Below are 18,332 nucleotides of genomic sequence, written 5' to 3'. Positions count from 1 at the left end.
ACTCCACAGGGTCGTTGGAGTCGGGGAGGACGTTGCAGTTGATGGGCCAGAGGATGCTGAGGAGGCTGAGGGCCTGCTGGCAGCGCTGCTCCGCCGTCAGGCACACGGAGCGGCAGGGCTGCAGGACGCCCCCGTCCGGCGTGCACTTGGGCACGAAGAGGCTGCAGATCAGCAGGCGCAGGTGCTGGTAGCAGGAGAGCCCCATCAGGGTCTGCGGGGAGAGAGGGAGGCAGTGAGCACCACAAGGCCTGGGGCACCGATGTTGGGGGCTGGCTTCCCCATTTATGGGTGCATTTCCCCTGGATACCCTATGCCCCCTCCTTCCACCCAAAGCCAATTCTCCACCCAGCCTGCTCGCTTCCCACTGGGTTTCCTTCCCACCCAGCTGACAAATCCCGAGCTGGGCAGCGCAGTCTCCCCCGCGGCCCCCTGTGCTGGGCTCACCTTGTAGTCTCGGAGCATGGTGGCCGCCCCCTGCTGGTCTGGGATGGTCAGCCAGATGTTGGGGAAGGAGGTGGTGTTGTAGCTGAGGCCCAAGCACATCTCCACTTGGATCTGCTGGCAGGAGGACTCTGCAGGGGGGAGGGCAGGTGATACAGGTGGCAGCTGTATCTGAGCTGGGGGGATGCACTGGCTAGGACGTGCAAAGAACGTTTGCAGGGCCCATGGGCTCCAAAATCTGGATCCCAGCCCGGCAGGTGCCTCAGAGTTGGTGTACTGTCACGTCGGTGTGTATGGACAGATGTTCCCTGGGTGCAGGGCTGAGACCTGCCAAACTCATTCCACTTGTGACCTGAACCGCCTGAGGGAAACTGGCGGATCGAGTCCCCCCACCCCATAAGCCAAGTGTTGGTCATTGCAGGAGCTGGGTTGAGCTAGGGGTTTCACTCACCAAAGGAGGGGGGTGAGACACTCGTGCAGTTGAATTCATCGCTCCCATCCGGGCAGTCGTGCCAGCCATCACACACCGACTCCCGCGCCTGACATTCCCCGTTGCTGCAGGAGAACTCCGAGGGGCTGCATGTTTCTTGGAGGATGAGCGAGAAAGATGTCGGAATGAGCAGGTACTTGGCTGAGTACAGCGATGGGGCCTACATGCAATGGGCTGCGGCGTAACTATAGTCGCCATGGTGACCCTGCACTTGCAGAGCCAACCGGGGACACACGAGCAGTCAGCGACTGTAATTACAATGGGAAGCAGTGCCCAACTCCAGTGTAACTACAATATAACCATGGTCACTGGATCACAGACCCAACTGGACAGCGCTATCATATGGTGACTATAGCGAGTGTCCACATGCCAGGATAGCTACAGTGGTATCAATTCACCACTTCCCATACAGACAAGCCTGTACAACAGCACTGCTTCACCGGACAAATGCACCGAGGAGGAGCAAAGGTCCCCTGGGAAGTACCTTGGAAAGAGGAAGCAGGGGAAAGGCAGACCTGGAGGGTGGTGGAGTGGACTCTCCTGATGGTCACTGCTAAGATTTCTGGGCCCTGCTGCTTTCTGTTTACCCCAGTGATTCCCCGGGGGTGGGGTTAGGGAGGCGATCCCATTGTTCTCCCTTGGTAACTGCAATCAGCTACTTACTGGGCAGCAACAGGGAAATGACAGGGTGTCAGGCCATTCCCTTGGTAAACACCCCAAGGCTGTTCCCCCTCCTAGAGCAAAACTACCCTGTGATCAGCCTAGCTGAGAAGGTCTCTGGCCCCTTCCCCTGGACAATCCCACAGCTGGGGAGGCAGAGCAATGGGCGAGACCATTGGATGCCCAGCTCTGTGCCAGCGATGGACCCACTGCTGAGCAGCACCCTGGTAGAGAGTGCACATGGGTCTGCTCGGCACCAGGACATGCCGCTCAGAGACGGGTGACCCTGCCACCCAGTTGGAGGAAGACCCAGGCAGCAGGGAGGGTGCGTTTCAGACCCAGGGACCTACTTTCCGTGGCGTTCCGGGCACGGTAGGTGGCAAAGAACCCGTCCTCCGCCACGCCCTCATCTGCCATGAACAGGACGGTCATGACGTGTCGTGAGGAGGTCAGGACGGGCGGCAGTTGGGAGCCACAGAACCTGCCGGGAGAGGAAATGTGATGGGAGTGAGGGGGCTGAGGAGTGGGGAAGAAAGACCGTGCGGGGGGGGGGGGGGGGAGTGGAAGGGGGAGCGAGATGGAGAAAAAGGGGCGAGTGAGACAGAGAGGGAAAAGAAGAGAGGAGCAGAGATGGAGATGGGGATGGATGGTGTGTGGGAAGCTGTGGCCATGACAAATGCCTCTGGAGACTTTTGCCCCCTCCCTGTGCAGCCCATCTTCTTGCTGTGTGCAGAATATTGGCTAGTACCTTGGGAGGGCATTGTTGCCTAGTGGATAGAGCACTGGACTGGCACTTAGGAGCCCTGGGTGCCTTTTCCCAGCTGTGCCACCAGCCTGCCTTGGGCAAGTCACTTCCCTGCTGTGTGAAATGGAGAGGGTAAGACCGACCTGCTTCGTACAGCGCCTGGAGATGTATGGCTGATGAGAGGCAGTTAGTGCTGGGTCTGGGAGGGGCAGGACCTGGGTCTCTCCAGTGCTGAGGAGGAGGGCATTCAGTCGGGTAGGAGAGAGGTGCCTCTTCCCCGCCCCCCAGGAGGTGGCTCTGCAAGGCAGCCCTGCTCAGGGAGTTCTGCCTGCCCCCCCTTCCCTCAATATCCTGCACCCAGCGGCGGACTGCTGAGCTGTGGGCGCCTGTACCTGCCCAGGAGGCTGGGGGCGTCCGTGCCTGCACTGTCGTGCACCTCCACAAAGTCGAAGGTGCAGTCCTCCTGCGACTCCAGGCTGAAGTTGTGGAATTGCAGATCGATCACATGGCCCACGGGCACGGCGATCTGCCAGAGACACAGCTGGAAGAGACCGATGCCAGTAAGCCTGCGCCAGACACCCCTGCTCCTGTCTGGATGGGGAACTGCCAGCTGGGCACAGACCGGGTGTGATGGTGTGGGAATTATTTCATGATATTCTGTATGAAGTGCGTGTGCGTGCCTCAGTTTCCCCTATGTGGTGTATGGTTAAGTAGGTGGTGGGAAAAGGTTGTTTCCTCTTTGCAGAGACCCCGAGATCTGGGAATGTGTGACGCCTCGCTGCCTGGAGTCCCAGAAGACAACAGCCACTCCAACTGGATGGACATTGGGCACCTAGCAACTAACGACCATGGATGCCAGCAGGGTGTGACCAGCAGGGGAACAAGGACAAAGGACGGAGGCGGGGCCGGGTGGGGTTGCTAAATGGAGGGCTGCTGGAAGTGGTGGAGACGTTCCTGGACTGGGATTAAAGAGGGGTCAGAGGGCTCTGGGCCGGACGCAGATGCTCTACGCTGTAACTTTCTGTTCCCTGTGTTAACCAAGGGCTGTCTACGGTGTGTTCCAGACATCTAATAAACCCTGTTGCTGTTACAGTTCTGGCTGAGTCACTGCAGTATAAGGAAGGCGGGTGGGGGGGGGAATGCATGGATCCCTTTGGATGCATGCGTCTCCCGCAGGCGGACTCGTTGCAGGGAGCTCACGGCGGGAAGCAGGGGTGCTGAAGGCTCTGAGGTTCAGTCCCTGGAGGTGGAGAAGCCAAGTGGCTCGCCCTAGTGAAAGAGTGTGACCCTAAGGGGGCTGGCACACTGAAGGGCTCCTCCCAGGGACTGTTCCAGAGCCACACGAGAGCACCGGACCTGATCCGTGACACCCTGCCAACCTCTGGATGGGGGAGCTGCAAGGGTGGCCCAGACTGGGGCATTTCTGGCTCTCCCTGGTGTTCCGGACACAATGGGGGGCCCCATTCCTCTGGGGCTTGGACAGCACAGGGCCAATCTGACCCACTCCACCTCCCCCACCCTCCCTAGCCCTGGTTCTCCTTTGTGGCGCCAACAGCTGCATGGTGGAGGTTGACCCTTGTCCTCTTGTGCCAGCTGGGCCACATGACACCCCTCCCCGTAGCCTCCACTGCTTAGCACTCTTGCTGCCCCTGGCTCCTCCCTCACCTGCTGATGCGGGTACGGCTGGGGGTGGCTGGGGGTGGAGAACTGCCCCTCCAAGCTGGTCAACGACCCACCGCATTCTGGAACGAGAGAGACACCATGGGGCTGGATCTCTGCTCTTACCCAGCTGTGACTGGTGCATGCTGGTTGTTCTGCCTCCAGCCCTGTGACCCATGGGCTCTCCCCATCCCCCCCCCCCCCCGCTGTCTGACTCAGTCCTGGCTTCCCAGGGCTCCCCGCACCCTGCAGCACCCGGGCAAGAACATTTCAGCCTGTCCCAGCTGAGGGATTTGCTCTGGCCCCACGTAGTCTGCTAGAGATCCCCCCACCCCACTCAGCCCCCAACTCATGGACTTTTCCTCCCATGGCTCTGCCCATGCCCCTCAGTCCTGACCCACAGCATCCCCTGTTTTTCCAGTCCTGGACCCCACCCACTTCTGCCAATGCCCCTCAACCATTACAGGAACCATCCCCCTGCTGTCCCAGGCCTGGGCTCCCACACTTCACCAGTGCCCTGTAAGCCTGTCCCGCCTGCCAGCTCTGCCAATGTCCCTCAGTCCTGACCCCCAACACCCCATTGCAACTCCAGTATAGGGCCCCATCCAGCTCTGCTGCTGCCCCTCACTCTGCCCTGCTAGCCCAGGCCTGGCCCCCCACGGCCCAGCCCCTGCGTTGCCGAGCCATGCCGGAGGCCACCCGGCTGCCCGTACCTTTGTGTCTCGAGCTGCAGTTGGCTTCGTCGCTCTTGTCTGTGCAGTCGTGGAAGCCGTCACAGACAAGGCCCGGGCGGAGGCAGAGCCCCTGGTCGCAGAAAAACTCGTCCCAGGCACAGCTCTCTAGGACAGACAGACAGATGGACGAGGAAGAGGCATGGCTGCTGAAAGCAGGAGCCCATGGCTGGGCGAGGGCCTATGAACCTGGCAATGCCCCTTTGTCAGCAGCTCCCTGCCCAGGGCCAGGGCCCCATCTCCTGTGGGTTCACAGTTCTGAAGGCCAGAAGGGACTGCTCTGATCAGCTGTATAACAGAGCCCCCCTGCCCCCACAAGGCCGAGGCCCTATCCAAAGTGGGACCCCTCCCCACCCCAGCCCCTGTGCCCATCTGCACCCCATTTTGTGCAAATCGAGTAGGAGACTCGGTGACCCGCACTTGAAGCTGCCCACAGGTGCCCAGGGCTTGGGGGTGGTCCTGCATCAGAGGGCCCCTGCTGCCCTGGGAGGGTGAAGCCCCGGGGGGTGCGGTGGTTGTGTGGGGCTGCACTCACTGTCACTGGGCAGGATGGCACGGTAGTGGGCGGTGAACCCCAGGGCACCCACGCTGTTGTCTGAGACGAAGGTGACGCGCAGCCGGTTGGAGTTGGTGTTGATTGTCGGGGGCGCTACGTCCCCACAAAACCTGCAGAGAGCAGCAAGTGTGTGCAACCGGTGCCCCCTGCCCCAGAGACCCTGGCAAGTGGGGTGGGGAGCAGAAGCAGGCACCTGCCCATTAACCCCTTGGGCCCACGTGGCTGGGATGGCCTGGATCCCGTGGTGTGGTGGAGGCTGGATCTGCCAGGGTGCTCTCGGGGCAGCAGCAGAGCACAGGACAGCCCTGCTGGGCTCCCTCCACTCCGTTCCCGCTGCGCTGCTCTAGGGGGAGAGACCTGCAGGCCCAGGGTAGGGGGCGCTTTCAGACTCATGGGCATGTCAGTGCTGGCTGGAGGCAGAAAGGGTGGACAAACTTCTCTTTCCCAGCTGTCAGTGCCCCTCAATCCTGACCCAGAACCCCCTGTCATACCAGCCCTGGGACGCCCTGTCCCCTGCCCCCCAGTGCCCCTCAAGCCTGACCCAGAACCACCTGTCATACCAGCCCTGGGACGCCCTGTCCCCTGCCCCCCAGTGCCCCTCAAGCCTGACCCAGAACCACCTGCCATACCAGCCCTGGGACGCCCTGTCCCCTGCCCCCCAGTGCCCCTCAAGCCTGACCCAGAACCACCTGCCATACCAGCCCTGGGACGCCCTGTCCCCTGCCCCCCAGTGCCTCTCAAGCCTGACCCAGAACCACCTGCCATACCAGCCCTGGGATACCCTGTCCCCTGCCTCCCAGCTCTGCCAGTGCCCCTCAATCCTGACCCACAGCCCCCTGCCATGCCAGCCCTGGGACATCCTGTGCCCCCCAGCTCTGCCAGTGGCCCTCAATCCTGACCCAGAACCCCCTGCCATGCCAGCCCTGGGACACTCTGTCCCCTGCCTTCCAGCTCTGCCAGCGCCCCTCAATCCTGACTCAGAACCCCCTGCCATACCACCCATGGGACACCCTGTCCCTCCCAGGCTCCCACCCAGCTCTGCCAGTGCCCCTCAATTCTGATCCACAGCCCCCTGCCATACCAGCCCTGGGACATCCTGTGCTGCCCCCCAGTTCTGCCAGTACCCCTCAGTCCTGACCCATAGACCCATGCCATACCAGCCCTGGGTCACTCTGTCCCCCAACAGCTCTGCTAGTGCCCCTCAATCCTGACCCACAGCCTCCTGCGCTGGGCTCCTGTGATGGCATGTACAAAGTCCGCACTGGATATGAAGGGGTTAAGCTCTGGGCCTAGGTGGAGGCACCTGCGAAGCCTGCCCAGCTGGAGGGAAGGTATAAAAGGGAGACAGAGGGGTTAGGGCAGATCCCTGGGCTGGGGAAATGCTACCAATACAGTCCTGACCAAGGCTGTAAAGTAGAGACTGGAGAGACCCAGTGAGCAGGTCAGAAACTTTGTGGTTCTTTAACTTCCTCTGGGGACTGGGACTGTATGTAGGAAGTGACCTGGGGGGTGGCTACTTAGCACCCCAAGGTGCAGAGCCTGGCTGCCCACCATTGGGCCCTGTATGGGAGCCTGGGGGAAAGGGTGGGCCTGGGGTCCCCCACTCACTCCAAAAGATGGCACCCACAGGAGCCCTCTCTTTGGGGGAGAATCCAACTGGGGGAGCCCCTGACTGGCCAAGGGCCCAGAGCCCGAAGCCACGGGGAAAGCCCTGAAGTCTGTGGGTGCTGGAAGACTTCTCTGTGACTGGTGTCTCTTTGGGGACCCCCTGGAAGGAGTGGCTTGGCTTGTATGACCCAGCGGGGGGGTGAGCCACAGAAAAGGGGCTGCCGGCCCAAGACAAAATTGTAACTGACCAAGGGATGCTGGGGAGGGAGACAACCTGCTGCAGCCCTGCTTGAGTGCCAGGCAGCCCTGGCGGTGAGTGTCTCTCTTTTCTCCCACCCCCCCTTACTGCTCTACCAACACACCTCCCCTGGACCTTCTGCAGGCCTAGCTAGGCCCGGGCCTGGCCTGAGCAGAGGCTGCTGCTTGCTTTGGCAAGCTGCCCACCCTGGCAGATGGGACTCCAGGGCCCTCTGCAATTGGCAGACCCGTGGCCCAAAGTCTGATGATCTGGTGGCTGATCTGAGCCTGGATGGGTGGGGATAGTGGGGGGCTGTGATTCACCCAGCCGGGCAGTGGGGTCCCTACCTGGATGTCCCTCCCCAAGGGGAGCCGCTGGCCGCCCCCAGCTCCTCGTACAGCTCCACCCGGTCGAAGAGGCACCACCTCGTGCCTTCCAGGCTGAGCGACTCGATCTTCAGCTGGATGGCCAGCCCGACCTCCACCTGGATGCGCCAGATGCACAGGGTGTTGGGTGGGTAGGGGGCAGGGTACCTGGGGGAGCTGAGGGAGCCCTCGGGGCCCTGCAGGGTCCCCCCACAGGCTGCACAGGGAGACAAGACACATTGGAGAGGGAAGGTTCAGTAGGTTGAGTTAAGAAGAGGTTCTCTTCCCATATCACCCAGGAGGGGGGAAAGCTGTGGGGTGGGCCCTCTCTGTGCCCCCAGCCCAGGAGGGGGGAAAGCTGTGGGGTGGGGGGGCCCTCTCTGTGCCCCCAGCCCAGGAGGGGGGAAAGCTGTGGGGTGGGGGGGCCCTCTCTGTGCCCCCAGCCCAGGAGGGGGGAAAGCTGTGGGGTGGAGGGGGCCCTCTCTGTGCCCCCAGGGGTGGGGGAAAGCTGTGGGAGGTGGGTGGGGCTCCTCTCTGTGCCCCTAGCCCTGGGGCTCAATGCTTACCTTGGTCAGGGATGGGGATCCCCTCTGCTCCTAGCTGCCCTCCCCACTGCTCCGCCTTACTGGGATTAACATGGGGCTAGTCAGGGAGGTGAGGAGGGGGGCTGTGAATGTGGCTCCCTGTGCTCTCCCCGTACAATGGGTCTCTGTTCAGGGTCTGATGCCGTCCTACGCTCAGTAGGGTTGGGGGTAGATCTCTGGGTCCCCTGGCCTGGGGAGAGGCTCTGTGCTAGGCCCCAGGTACTCACAGGGCTCTGATGTAGTGGCTGGGGGCGGCTCTCTCGGTGGCTCGGTGGCCATGGGCTCGGCTGTGCCAGCAGGTGCCGTGGTGGTGGCGGCGTGGTGGTGGGCGGATGCAGTCGCAGAGGAGGGTCCGGCCGGGCGTGAGGACTGCAGCTCTGCTTCCACAGGGAGAGCCAGGAGCGGGGGTCAGGTAGTGGAATGGGGGTGTCTGGGCAGGGAGCTGGGAGACTCATGTGGGGATCAGACGCTTGGGGGAGTCCTAGGCTGCAGCTGTCCCCTCTGTTTGGCACCACAGATCTCGCCAACCCACCCATCCACGTGGGGGGGCTCGGAGCTTGGTGTTTGGGGAATGGGGGGGTCTATTCCCACCACCCCAACCTCGGTGGATTTCAGGCTGTCAGTGATTCCAGCTGGAGGGCCGACCAGGTGGGGCCAGGGTCTTGATGGGGTAGCAGGAGCTAACCCTTACTCCAGCCCCCCGGTGTGTGCTCCCAGCCCCACTCACTGCCCTGAACCCTGGGGCTTTGCTGGTGTGTAAGGCTGGAGCTGGGTCATGCTGCCCCCCCACGCCTCAGCTGCCCCTGCCCAGGTACTCACGGGAGATGATGAGCCCCAGCAGCAAGGCGAGGAGCAGCAAGAGCAAGGCACTCATCAGCGCTACGCACAGCCAGGAGAAGGTGCAGTCGGGCCTGTGCTTCCTGCCCGCCCTGCTCCAGAGCGGCTGGCCTGCGGGGGGAGCTGTGCGCACAGCGAGGAGTCACTGGTGAGCATGGCTGGGGGGGAGCCCTCCTTCCCAGAGCCCTGCGGGAGAGGTCTGTGGGGCACCCAGTGCTCAGGGCAGGGGGACAGGACTCCCAAGGCTGGAAGAACTGGGGAAGGGACCCTGTGGGGTACACATGGCTCTGGGTATGAGCACAGGACCCCTGCAGCTAAGGGAGCAATGCTTCCCTCCCTCCAGTGTCTTGGGATACCCAATATCCAGTGGGTGCTGTGCTGGGTGGGACCTGTGGGTCACTGCTCACCCTCTGGTGCTTGTGGGTTTACAAAGTGCAGCTGGAGGGCACTGGAACAAGCTGCTGTGGGGCACAGGACCAGCTCCTTGGGGTACAGAGAGTACAGGGTGCCCCAGCTTGAAGGCACTGGTGTGACGGTGGCGGCCCCCTGCCAGTCAGTACTGTGCGCATGACCCCCTTGGGGAGGACCCTAAGGTCTGCTGGGCCCATCTCCCCTGGGCAGAGGGGGCTCCCCTGCCTCTCCTCCCTGCTCCCCTCAGGGGCTGCCCACTGGTGCTAGGGCCCCCAGGGGGCTGGTACCAAGGCCATCCCAGGGGGATCCAGCGCTGGTCCCGTTCTCCCCCTCCGTCTGGTGTGGGGTGGGGGGTGCGCAGCCGGCCCCCTCGCTCTCGGGCTCGAAGATGGGATTGCAAAACTCCGTCTGCAAGACACAGAGCAGGTGGCCAAGGGGCTGGTGTGCCCGTGGTGGGGCACATGGGGCAGAAGTGCAGTATGGGGCTGCAGGGAGGTGAACGGTGCTTTGTGGTGGCTGTGGGGGGAACATGGGGCATGCTGGTCTGTTCATTAATGGAAGTCAGTGCCCTGCTGGGGTGTGCACGAGGGGACCAGCCCTGGGTGCTGGGAACAGGTGCACGTGGCAGGAGGGGTCAGTGCTGGTGAGCTGAAACAGGAGGTATGGTGGGAGGGGGATGTGATGGGGTGTCCACCCCACACAAGTCAAAGCAGGTTAAATTAGTTCAATTAACCTCATAGGCTGCCCTAGGAGGAGAGCCAGGGCTCAGTAAAGCTGAGTGGAAGATGACCTTCAGGTGGGGTGGTCTAAAGGGATGAAGCTGAGAGCAGAAGGGGTGGCTGGGGAAGCAGTTGTTCCCTGGGGGAGGGAGTTTGGGCAGTAAATCAGGGGTGGGGAGTGCATAGGAAGGAGTCCAGGGCAATAGTGCTGGGGCGTGGGAGCAAGCAGACAGTGGCTGCTGGGCATAGCGCTCCAGGGCTGGAACCTGGGGTAGTGGGCAGGCCTGGCTCCCTTCCCTGCTGCTGGGAAAATGGGACAGGGCCTGGCTGTGGTGCAGGAGGACTGTCTGGAATGGCATTGGGACAGTGGATCCAGGAGGGGAGGACAGTACAGTGACCTGGCCAAGGGAGCAGCAGGAGCCCTGGAGAGCGAGGTGGGATGCAGCGTGAGCAGCTGTCGGATGGGGGGAGCGTCAGACCTGAAAGGAGAGACCCCAAGCAGGTGCCTCAATGGTGAGTGGATCCCATGATGGGGGTCAGTGCCAGGCATTGGGGGAGGGGACTGAGGGTGCCTGGTATTGAGGGTGAGCTGGGGGAGCACATGGCACTGAGGGGTCCAGGCTTGGGAGATGACTGCCAGGCCCCAGGGGCAGGATGTGGCACCAGCAGCGGGAGCTCTGGGCCAAGTGGGTTCACTGCCAAGACCCCATGTAGCTCCCTCCCCAGTGGCACCTGCCGCTGCCCGTACCTTACTCTGCTCCAGCCTGTCGGGGCACAGTGTGATTTCAGTGAAGTCCTTCATCGCTGCGGGTGATTCCTGGCAGGATCTGGCTAGAATTGCTCCCCCGGTGCATTCCCTGCCCTCGGGATCTGGTGGGCCCTGGCCCCCTCCCATGGCCCCTCTGCCATGGGCATGGCCGCTCCTAATCACTGCGACAGCACAAAGCTGCTTCCAAGGGCCGTGACTGGGGTTCGATCCTTCACCAGGAACATCCACAACCCTGGGAGTCTAACCAAGGAAACTCCGCTCTGGGTGAGCTCAGTCCGCCTGCTACGGGGACTGTAAATGGCCAGGCTGGCCGCTTTGGCTGGTACCAAACTTTGGAAGCCAAGGAATGGCTGTACTGGGCTCCAGGGGGAGGGGGCTGGGAAAGCAGCTTGGGAGTGAGAATTTTAAAAGCATTAAAAAACCAGCCCAAGCACCAACCCCTCCTCCCCCTTAATCCAACTCAGCTGAGGATGCTGAGGTCAAGTCCCCTGGCATGGCAAACAGGCGTCTTAAAGGGACAGCACTGTTGAGCTGGCTCGGTTGGATTGGTGCTCCCCAGGAGTTGAGGACCCTAGTGGCTCATGCAGCCAGATCTGGGATGCACAGAGGGGTCCCCCATGAAGTGGGCAAGATGACCTGCCTTGCTTCCCCTGCACTGTGTAGTGGTGCTGAGGGTAGGTAAGAGGCTGTCGTGTTCCACCCCAGAAGTGGCTACATTGTGGTAGTGGTGGTGGTGGAAAGCACCCCTGTATTCACACCCTACATGCCATTGCACAAAATAGGTCGTGTGAGGGATCATTTGAAAACTAATAACTTAATGTAAAGTTATGAAATCCTCCTGTACAATGGGACATGTTCAAAATGCCACAGCTCTGCCTAGGCAAAGGTGTTAGTGGTCTGTCCTGAAGAAGGGAATGTGTTTACTTGTGTGCAAATTGAGGGCAGCAGGGTCCTCAAAACAGCAGGGGGAGGAGATGGCAGGAAACAGAACAATTTCCCCTTCTTTTTGGCTGAACTGTAAGGAGCATGAGGCCTCTTTGCCCACCAGACTCCATGTTGCCTTCCTCACAGCTTGCATAAACTTTGCTTTGAGGGGTAACCTTCAGCAGGACCCACTCCTAAGGTTCCCTGGACTATAAAAGGGCCGAGAACCCCAAGTGATCTCTTTTTGCCTAAGTAGACCAAGGCACCTGCACCTTTGTGTCTCTGGGAGGGAGCCTGACCCAGGAAAGGGACAGTCCCCATCTTGCTGGAAGGCTGGGGGTGAGACCATCTCAAACCAAGTTTTGAACCAAAACTTGCTAGATGGTTAGACTTTCAGATGTGTGTTCACTCGTTTTTGCCTGTAGCGAATTTCACCTCTTACACTCGAATTCACTTAATCCTACCTTTTTGTTTTGTTTTTAATCAAAAACAATCCAGTGCTGTGTAAACCAAACTGTTTGTTTAACGCCACTTAAAGCAACAAACTGAATGTTGACTCTTTACAGGGGCAATAAACATGAAGATCCGAACTGCCCAGGAGAGGGCTGGGCAGGGCAGAACATGCGTCTTTGGGGGAAGCTGGGACTGGGAGTGTGGTGGGGTCACCCTGAGAGTAGTAACCAAGGCTGCTGAAAGCCAGTGTTGCTGGACCAGGTTGCAGCTATGAACAGGCACTTGTGGTGTGACTAGGAGTCTGGTTGGGAGTGGCAGGTTGGGAGCTACAGCAGCAAAGCTGTGAGGCACGCAGGGTTACAGGGCAAGTGGTGATCCAACCCCTCACTGGTCTGGACTGCACCCCAGAATGGGACAGTAAGGTAGGCTTATCATGTAGCTCCTTCCTTAGGAGCATCTCCGAGCCCCTGGCTTACATTGGTCTATGAAGCCTCTGCCATCTTTGAGACGTAGAGAGCAGTGTCTATGGAGTTTTCTGTCATTTTATTTAGCCAATGTGTGCCTCAGTTTCCCCTTTATTTTGCATGGTTACTGGGGTTGGGGGAGACTGTTGTGTCTCAGGGCAGGCTAAGAGACATAAGCATGGTTGATGCCTAGCTGTCAGAACCTGAATGGGTCCTTAAAGGACTGGCGGAGGCTGACCCCCTATCGATGGAGAATCTGAGAGGACAATAGCAAACCCTATCACCAGGACATGGACACCTAGCAACCAATGCCCCAGAGGGAGATGGATTTCCCCATATCTCTGCAGGGAAGCTGAGCAGAATCCCCCAGCTCGAGAACCAAGGACTGGGAAGGTGTGAAGGAGGGGGAATAAAAGTCTGCTGGAAGGCATCTGGGTGCTCACCAGGGATCTGAGGAAGGAGATGACAACGCTTGGAAAAGGGGGTTCACTGCAGCTTGGCTGGGCTCTGGGCTAACCTGAAGGACCTTGGAGACTGCTAACCTAAGGACTTGCTGTGCTGTGTTCCAGTTGACTAATAAACCTACTGTTTTGACAATGCTACTTGAGTCATTGCAAAGGTGGGGTGAGGGGTCTCCAAGTCTATCCAGGAACATCTCTCAGTTGGACTTGCTGAACAGGGCTCCCGCTGTGAAGCAGGAGTGCTGGTGCCCCCGAGATTCAGCTGGAGGAGGGGATGAGGCTGCATAGCCTATGCTCTGCAGGAAAAGTGAGACCCCTTGGGGGTCTGTCCCCCAAAGGGGTTCCACCTAGAGACTGTTCCAAAGCAGGGGGTGGAGCACAGATCCTGTGGAGCTGTCAGTAGGTCAGTGCTATTATCCCTGCCTTGCAGAGGAGAAACTGAGGCACATAAGGAAGTGTTAGCCCCTGTAAGAACCAAGATAGAGGGTTTTTTGTTGCACCCCCCCCCCCCCCCCCAAGATGCTGCAGTTAGGAGCAGAACTCTCCTAGGAAACCAATGGCTCCAAAGGCACTTTTGAAAATGGGACATTGGCTCCCAAGTCACTTGGCCACTAGGAAAATCATTTTCAAAAGTACACATCACTGGGGCATCTGTGCACCTGCTTTGCCCAAGGTAATGCAGCCAGTTGGTGGCCAAGCCAGGAGTAGAACCCAGCAGTCTCAGATCCTAGCCCTCCTCGGTTGCACTGGCATTAGTCGGTGGGAATTCAAGTCTGCCTCTTTTTATACTTGTGTCAGTGATGGGTGCTGCCTGGAACCCAGCTGCAGGGTCAAGTGGACCTGGGCCTTCTCCCATGGTCTTGAGTCCCTCCCAAGACATGATCCTGGCCCTCAAGCTGATTGTTTGCTCCCCTGGACAGAGGCCCCCTTAGGGGCTCATGTGTGGCGCACCCATGAGATCCCAGCAATGGCCCCACCTGTGGCCTGGAGGCAGCATGGCCATCGCTGTCTCAGGGCCTGCACTTTCAGTGGGCTCGTTGGGGTGAATGTTGGGCCTGGGGGAGCAGTCTGGTTCTCCAGCCCGACAGCAGCTGCAGGGCGGGAAGCAGCTGGTGAGCATTCTCTCCCTCCCTCCAGGGGTGAGGGAAGCTCTGTGTCCAGGCCTCGGCCTGTCCCCTGCACCTGCTTGCTGTGGTGGCAGTTCCTGTCTATAAAGCTACCATAGCCCCCGAACTAAGGGCATTACTGACGCCACCAGTGTCCCATGGGCCTGCACGGAGGGGGGCTGGAGCTGGGTGTGGGGTGAGCGAATTCCCCTGGCTGTGTTTACAGTTGGCTGGGTTGGGTGCAGCGTTTCCCTAGTGCCTGGCGCCAGGGCCCAGCCAGTCACATTCCTGCAGCCCCTCAAGGCGAAGCTGTTTCTCAGTTACTAAGCAGTGGAGAAAAGGCTCATTGTTCAGGAGCTTTGGGGAGAGCTGAGCTGAAGGGGGAGTGTCCAGTACTTAGGGCTCCCAAGCTTGGGGCGTGTTAATGGGTGGTGAGGGGAGGGGGGTCACAGCGAAGGGCTTTGCCATGGGCCTGGCTCTCTGCTTCTCTAGCCAGCCCTGGGTCTCTCTTGCAGTGGCTAGGGGCGTCCTAGCTCCCATCCTGTTTCATGCTGCCCAAGCAGGGTCCAGGGGGGCTGCAGGAGAAACTTGCTGCCTGCATTAGGCCCAGCTTGGTGTAGGCCCCGCTGTCCTGCTCCGGTAGGCAGTGGGAATCTTATAAGCCCTCTGGGCAGCCAAGAGCTGTGCCTCTGCACAGAGCATGGCTCTATGTAGCCCACTGCGAACAGTGAGTAGCCAGCGGTGGCAGGAACCCCCTAGCTGGCTGAGCGAACCTGGCCCTGCAGCAGGTTTCCTCAGCTCACGCCTTGGAGCTGCAGCGTTTGTGTGGGACGAATGCGGCCTGTCCTGCAGCGTTAGTGTGGGGCACATGCAGCAAGGCAAAGCTCTGGGGGGGGGTGGTCAAGCTAAAATTTATTCCTGTACAAGTGTCCCTTGTACTCGACTCTTCCACTCCCCCCGCATCTTGCTTACACAGTAAACAAGCAATAACCAAAACAGCAACACTGCTCTGCTCAGCCTCCCCCAGCTGCAGGCTGGGCAGCTCCCCTAGCCAGAGAGCCTGATCCTTCCCCTGCAGCAGGCGCTCCTAGCCCCGGCCCTGTTGAAAGGGGCACTGGCTGAGCAGTTGGCAAATGTCCCTTTCAATCTTAGTGTCAGTCCTCTTAGAGCTGTTCCTGGGGCAGGGGGCAAGGTGGGGGTGAGGGGAGCAGGGCCTCTGCAAAGAGGCTGCAATACCCCCGCAGTGCTGTGCCAAGAACAGGCAAGTGGCACCACTCAACGTGCCAGTGGGGGTATCTCCGAGCGGGCCTGGGGGCTGCTCGGCCATAGGGTCTGGTGGGGATTTCCCCCCCCCGCAGCCAGATGCTCTGAATATGGCTGGGGGGAAGGGGAGGAAGAGAATAAATTAGAGAAAAGATTAAAAAGGCCATTGAGATTCCCTAGCCAGTCCAGGGCAAGGCCAGTGAGGCTGGCTTCATGCCTCTGTGGGAGGGAGAGGCTGCTGCTCACCATCCCCAGGTGCTCAAAGCACCCCCCCCCCCAAAAAAAAGCTGGTTCCCAGAAAGCTGCAGGCCCCTATGGCATAGGCTGGGCATGCCACAGAGGATTATGGGAACATTAGTTCAGCTCATATGCCCCTCCCTGCTCCCAAAACGATTTAAGGCACGGTTGTATAGCAGGCTGGTAAACCCACCCAAAGCGAGTCTCTTCCCCCATCACCGCTGCTCCTAGCAAGGAGGGCCCCTAGGAAACCGGCGTGGGCACTGTGGACTGAGAAAAGTCAATTACAAATGAACTCAAGAATGTCCCCCAAAGCGCTGAGAGGTAGAACAGTCACTCTGGGACCTGTCCTGGGTTCTGTGTGCACCGCCGGGCGTCATCCATGCAAACCCAGTCATAGCCTGGCCAGGGAGTTTCAAATCAATAATTCGCTGCCACGACTGCTCCACAGGCAGAGCCACCAGCCAAGCTGCCACGGGCTATTGGAGAAGGGCGGTGGGCTATTAGTCTGGTTCAGAGGAGCAGGCCCCGGCTGCAGGGAGCAGGGTGGGGCCGAGCCGGAGAGCAGGTGCGGTGTTTCCATGGTGCAATTCCAGGCGGGGTTCCCCAGCAGCAGGCTCCAAATGGTGTGGTTGCACCAGGATGGGACGGAGGCACTCCTGGGTCCCCAAACCCCACTCGTCTCTGCCCCAGGGTGGGGAGGGGGTGGTTGCTTGGAGTTAATGGGACAGGCAGGCTCCTGTGCCCCATGGCATTTATTACACACCAAAGAAAAGAGCAAAACAAGCTAAGAATCCAACCCCTGCCCCTAACAACAGGAATCGTCCGAGCTGTCCAGCCCCCTCTGTGCCGGCATCCTCTCCGCTGTCTGTGCCGCCGATTGGCCTTGGGCTCCGCTTGTCTTCAGCCTCAGCCACAATGGGCCCCCGGGCAGGAGAAATCTATCTCCTGGCCAGGGCGCCGACCCCGTTTTAGGGGTGGTTTCTCTTGCGTCTTGTGTTGTTTTTAAAAAAACGAACTGATTAATAGAAATCCCCGCCACAGTCATGGCTGTCCTGGGTCTCCCCGTCTCGGCGTGGCTGTGCCAGACTCCCGGGGGGCCGAGCGGGGGGGCAGGAGCTACATGCGGGAAGACGGGCTGGCCAGCTCGTAGAAGAGCAGGTAGGCGTCGCTGCTGCGCACGTGGCTGGAGGACATCGGGGTGACGCTGCAGGGAGAGAGCGACGGTCACAGCACGGGAAGGGAAGCGTGGACACAGGAGCTGGGGGGGGTGTAGAGGAGGAGCCCCCCTAACACCCCACATCCACAGATCTCCCCCCCACTACACCCAGAGCCCGTGCAGCCCCCAGTCACCCCACATCCACAGATCTCCCCCCACAACACCCAGAGCCCGTGCAGTCCCCAGTCACCCCACATCCACAGATCTCCCCCCACAACACCCAGAGCCCGTGCAGCCCCCAGTCACCCCACATCCACAGATCTCCCCCTACAACACCCAGAACCTGTGCAGCCCCCAGTCACCTCAATCCACAGATCTCCCCCCACAACACCCAGAGCCCATGCAGCCCCCAGTCACCCCACATCCACAGATCTCCCCCCACAATACCCAGAGCCCGTGCAGCCCCCAGTCACCCCATATCCACAGATCTCCCCCCACAATACCCAGAGCCCGTGCAGCCCCCAGTCACCCCACATCCACAGATCTCCCCCTACAACACCCAGAGCCTGTGCAGCCCCCAGTCACCTCAATCACAGATCTCCCCCCACAACTCCCCTAGCCTGTGCAGCCCCCAGTCACCCCACATCTACAGCTCTCCCCCAACACCCATTGCCGATGCAGCCCCCAGTCACCCCACTGTGACGTTGCACTCCATATGATTTTATGAAAATATGCTAATGAGTGTGAAGATAATGTAACTGGAATATGCTTCATGGAAAAGGTCTCTTGTAAGGTATCATTACAAAACGTATAATCTACTGAGTGTATTCATCCTATTTGTATGAATGTATAATTCTTGTATCTGAAACTAGGATTATAAAATATAACTATCAGGTCCTATTGTAGTTATGCAAAGTGTGGGCCATTAATGGTGGTTTAGAATCTTGATGGCTGCCATCAACTAGGACAATTGACTGTAGATGGCTCTATTTACTTGCAAGGCTTCCTGTGAGTCAGGCCAGGAAGAATGGAGGCTGGGGTCTCATGGGACATGTGACCATGTCACCTGTTACTGGAATCCATCTTAAACCTGGTGCTTTTCCATTTAGAAGGAGGGGTGGGAACCCAGAGAGACAAAAGATTCCCACCTTGTGCCAAAGCTATATAAGGGGGTGGAACCACAACAAAGGGTGCTGCAGTCATGAGAAATCCCCTAGTTAGGGGAAAGGATTGGTCTGTGAAAGAAGCTTATTGGAACATCTCTGAGGGTGAGGTTTCATCTCTAATCAGTTTCTTACTGTATTAGGCTTAGACTTGCGTATTTTGCTTGGTAACTTACTTTATTGTCTGTTATTACTTGGAACCACTTAAATCCTACTTGTTATATTTAATAAAATCACTTTTGTTTATTAATGAACCCAGAGTAAGCCATTAATTCCTGGGGGAGCAAAC

The 18,332-nt window shown here is 59.4% G+C and overlaps 2 protein-coding genes across 5 annotated transcripts in view; both read right to left on the bottom strand.

The window, feature by feature from the left end:
* Positions 1–282: 282 nt before the first annotated feature.
* MFRP (membrane frizzled-related protein) lies at positions 283–10,939 on the bottom strand. The gene is made up of 12 exons (XM_065417311.1): positions 10,793–10,939; positions 9,613–9,733; positions 8,897–9,037; positions 8,305–8,454; positions 7,476–7,710; positions 5,262–5,392; positions 4,709–4,834; positions 4,002–4,078; positions 2,729–2,877; positions 1,942–2,072; positions 893–1,027; positions 283–572 (listed from the first exon to the last, which is right to left on the bottom strand). Exons 1-12 carry the CDS (start codon positions 10,937–10,939, stop codon positions 283–285), a joined length of 1,833 nt encoding a protein of 610 aa, XP_065273383.1.
* A 5,901-nt stretch (positions 10,940–16,840) lies between these two features.
* The window catches only part of USP2 (ubiquitin specific peptidase 2), a 50,988-nt gene continuing 49,496 nt past the window's right edge, over positions 16,841–18,332 (bottom strand). For all 4 annotated transcript variants that reach the window (XM_065417159.1, XM_065417158.1, XM_065417160.1 and 1 more), the window contains one exon: positions 16,841–16,928. In XM_065417159.1, the coding sequence (XP_065273231.1) occupies positions 16,841–16,928 (88 nt within the window). The remainder of the gene's footprint in view (positions 16,929–18,332) is intronic.

Source organism: Emys orbicularis, chromosome 15 (assembly GCF_028017835.1).
Source record: "Emys orbicularis isolate rEmyOrb1 chromosome 15, rEmyOrb1.hap1, whole genome shotgun sequence".
Lineage (NCBI taxonomy): Eukaryota > Metazoa > Chordata > Testudines > Emydidae > Emys > Emys orbicularis.
Note: the sequence above shows the minus strand (reverse complement) of the source record. Positions and strands in the feature narration are given on the sequence as shown.

Excerpts from the sequence above, each read along its gene's own strand:
- MFRP (XM_065417311.1), bottom strand. The coding sequence starts at position 10,939 with ATGGGAGGGGGCCAGGGCCCACCAGATCCCGAGGGCAGGGAATGCACC. Across the intron at positions 4,079-4,708 it reads CTGCAGCTCGAGACACAAAG|AATGCGGTGGGTCGTTGACC; the intron begins GTACGGGCAGCC and ends CTCTCGTTCCAG. Across the intron at positions 573-892 it reads TGTCTCACCCCCCTCCTTTG|AGTCCTCCTGCCAGCAGATC; the intron begins GTGAGTGAAACC and ends TCCCCCCTGCAG.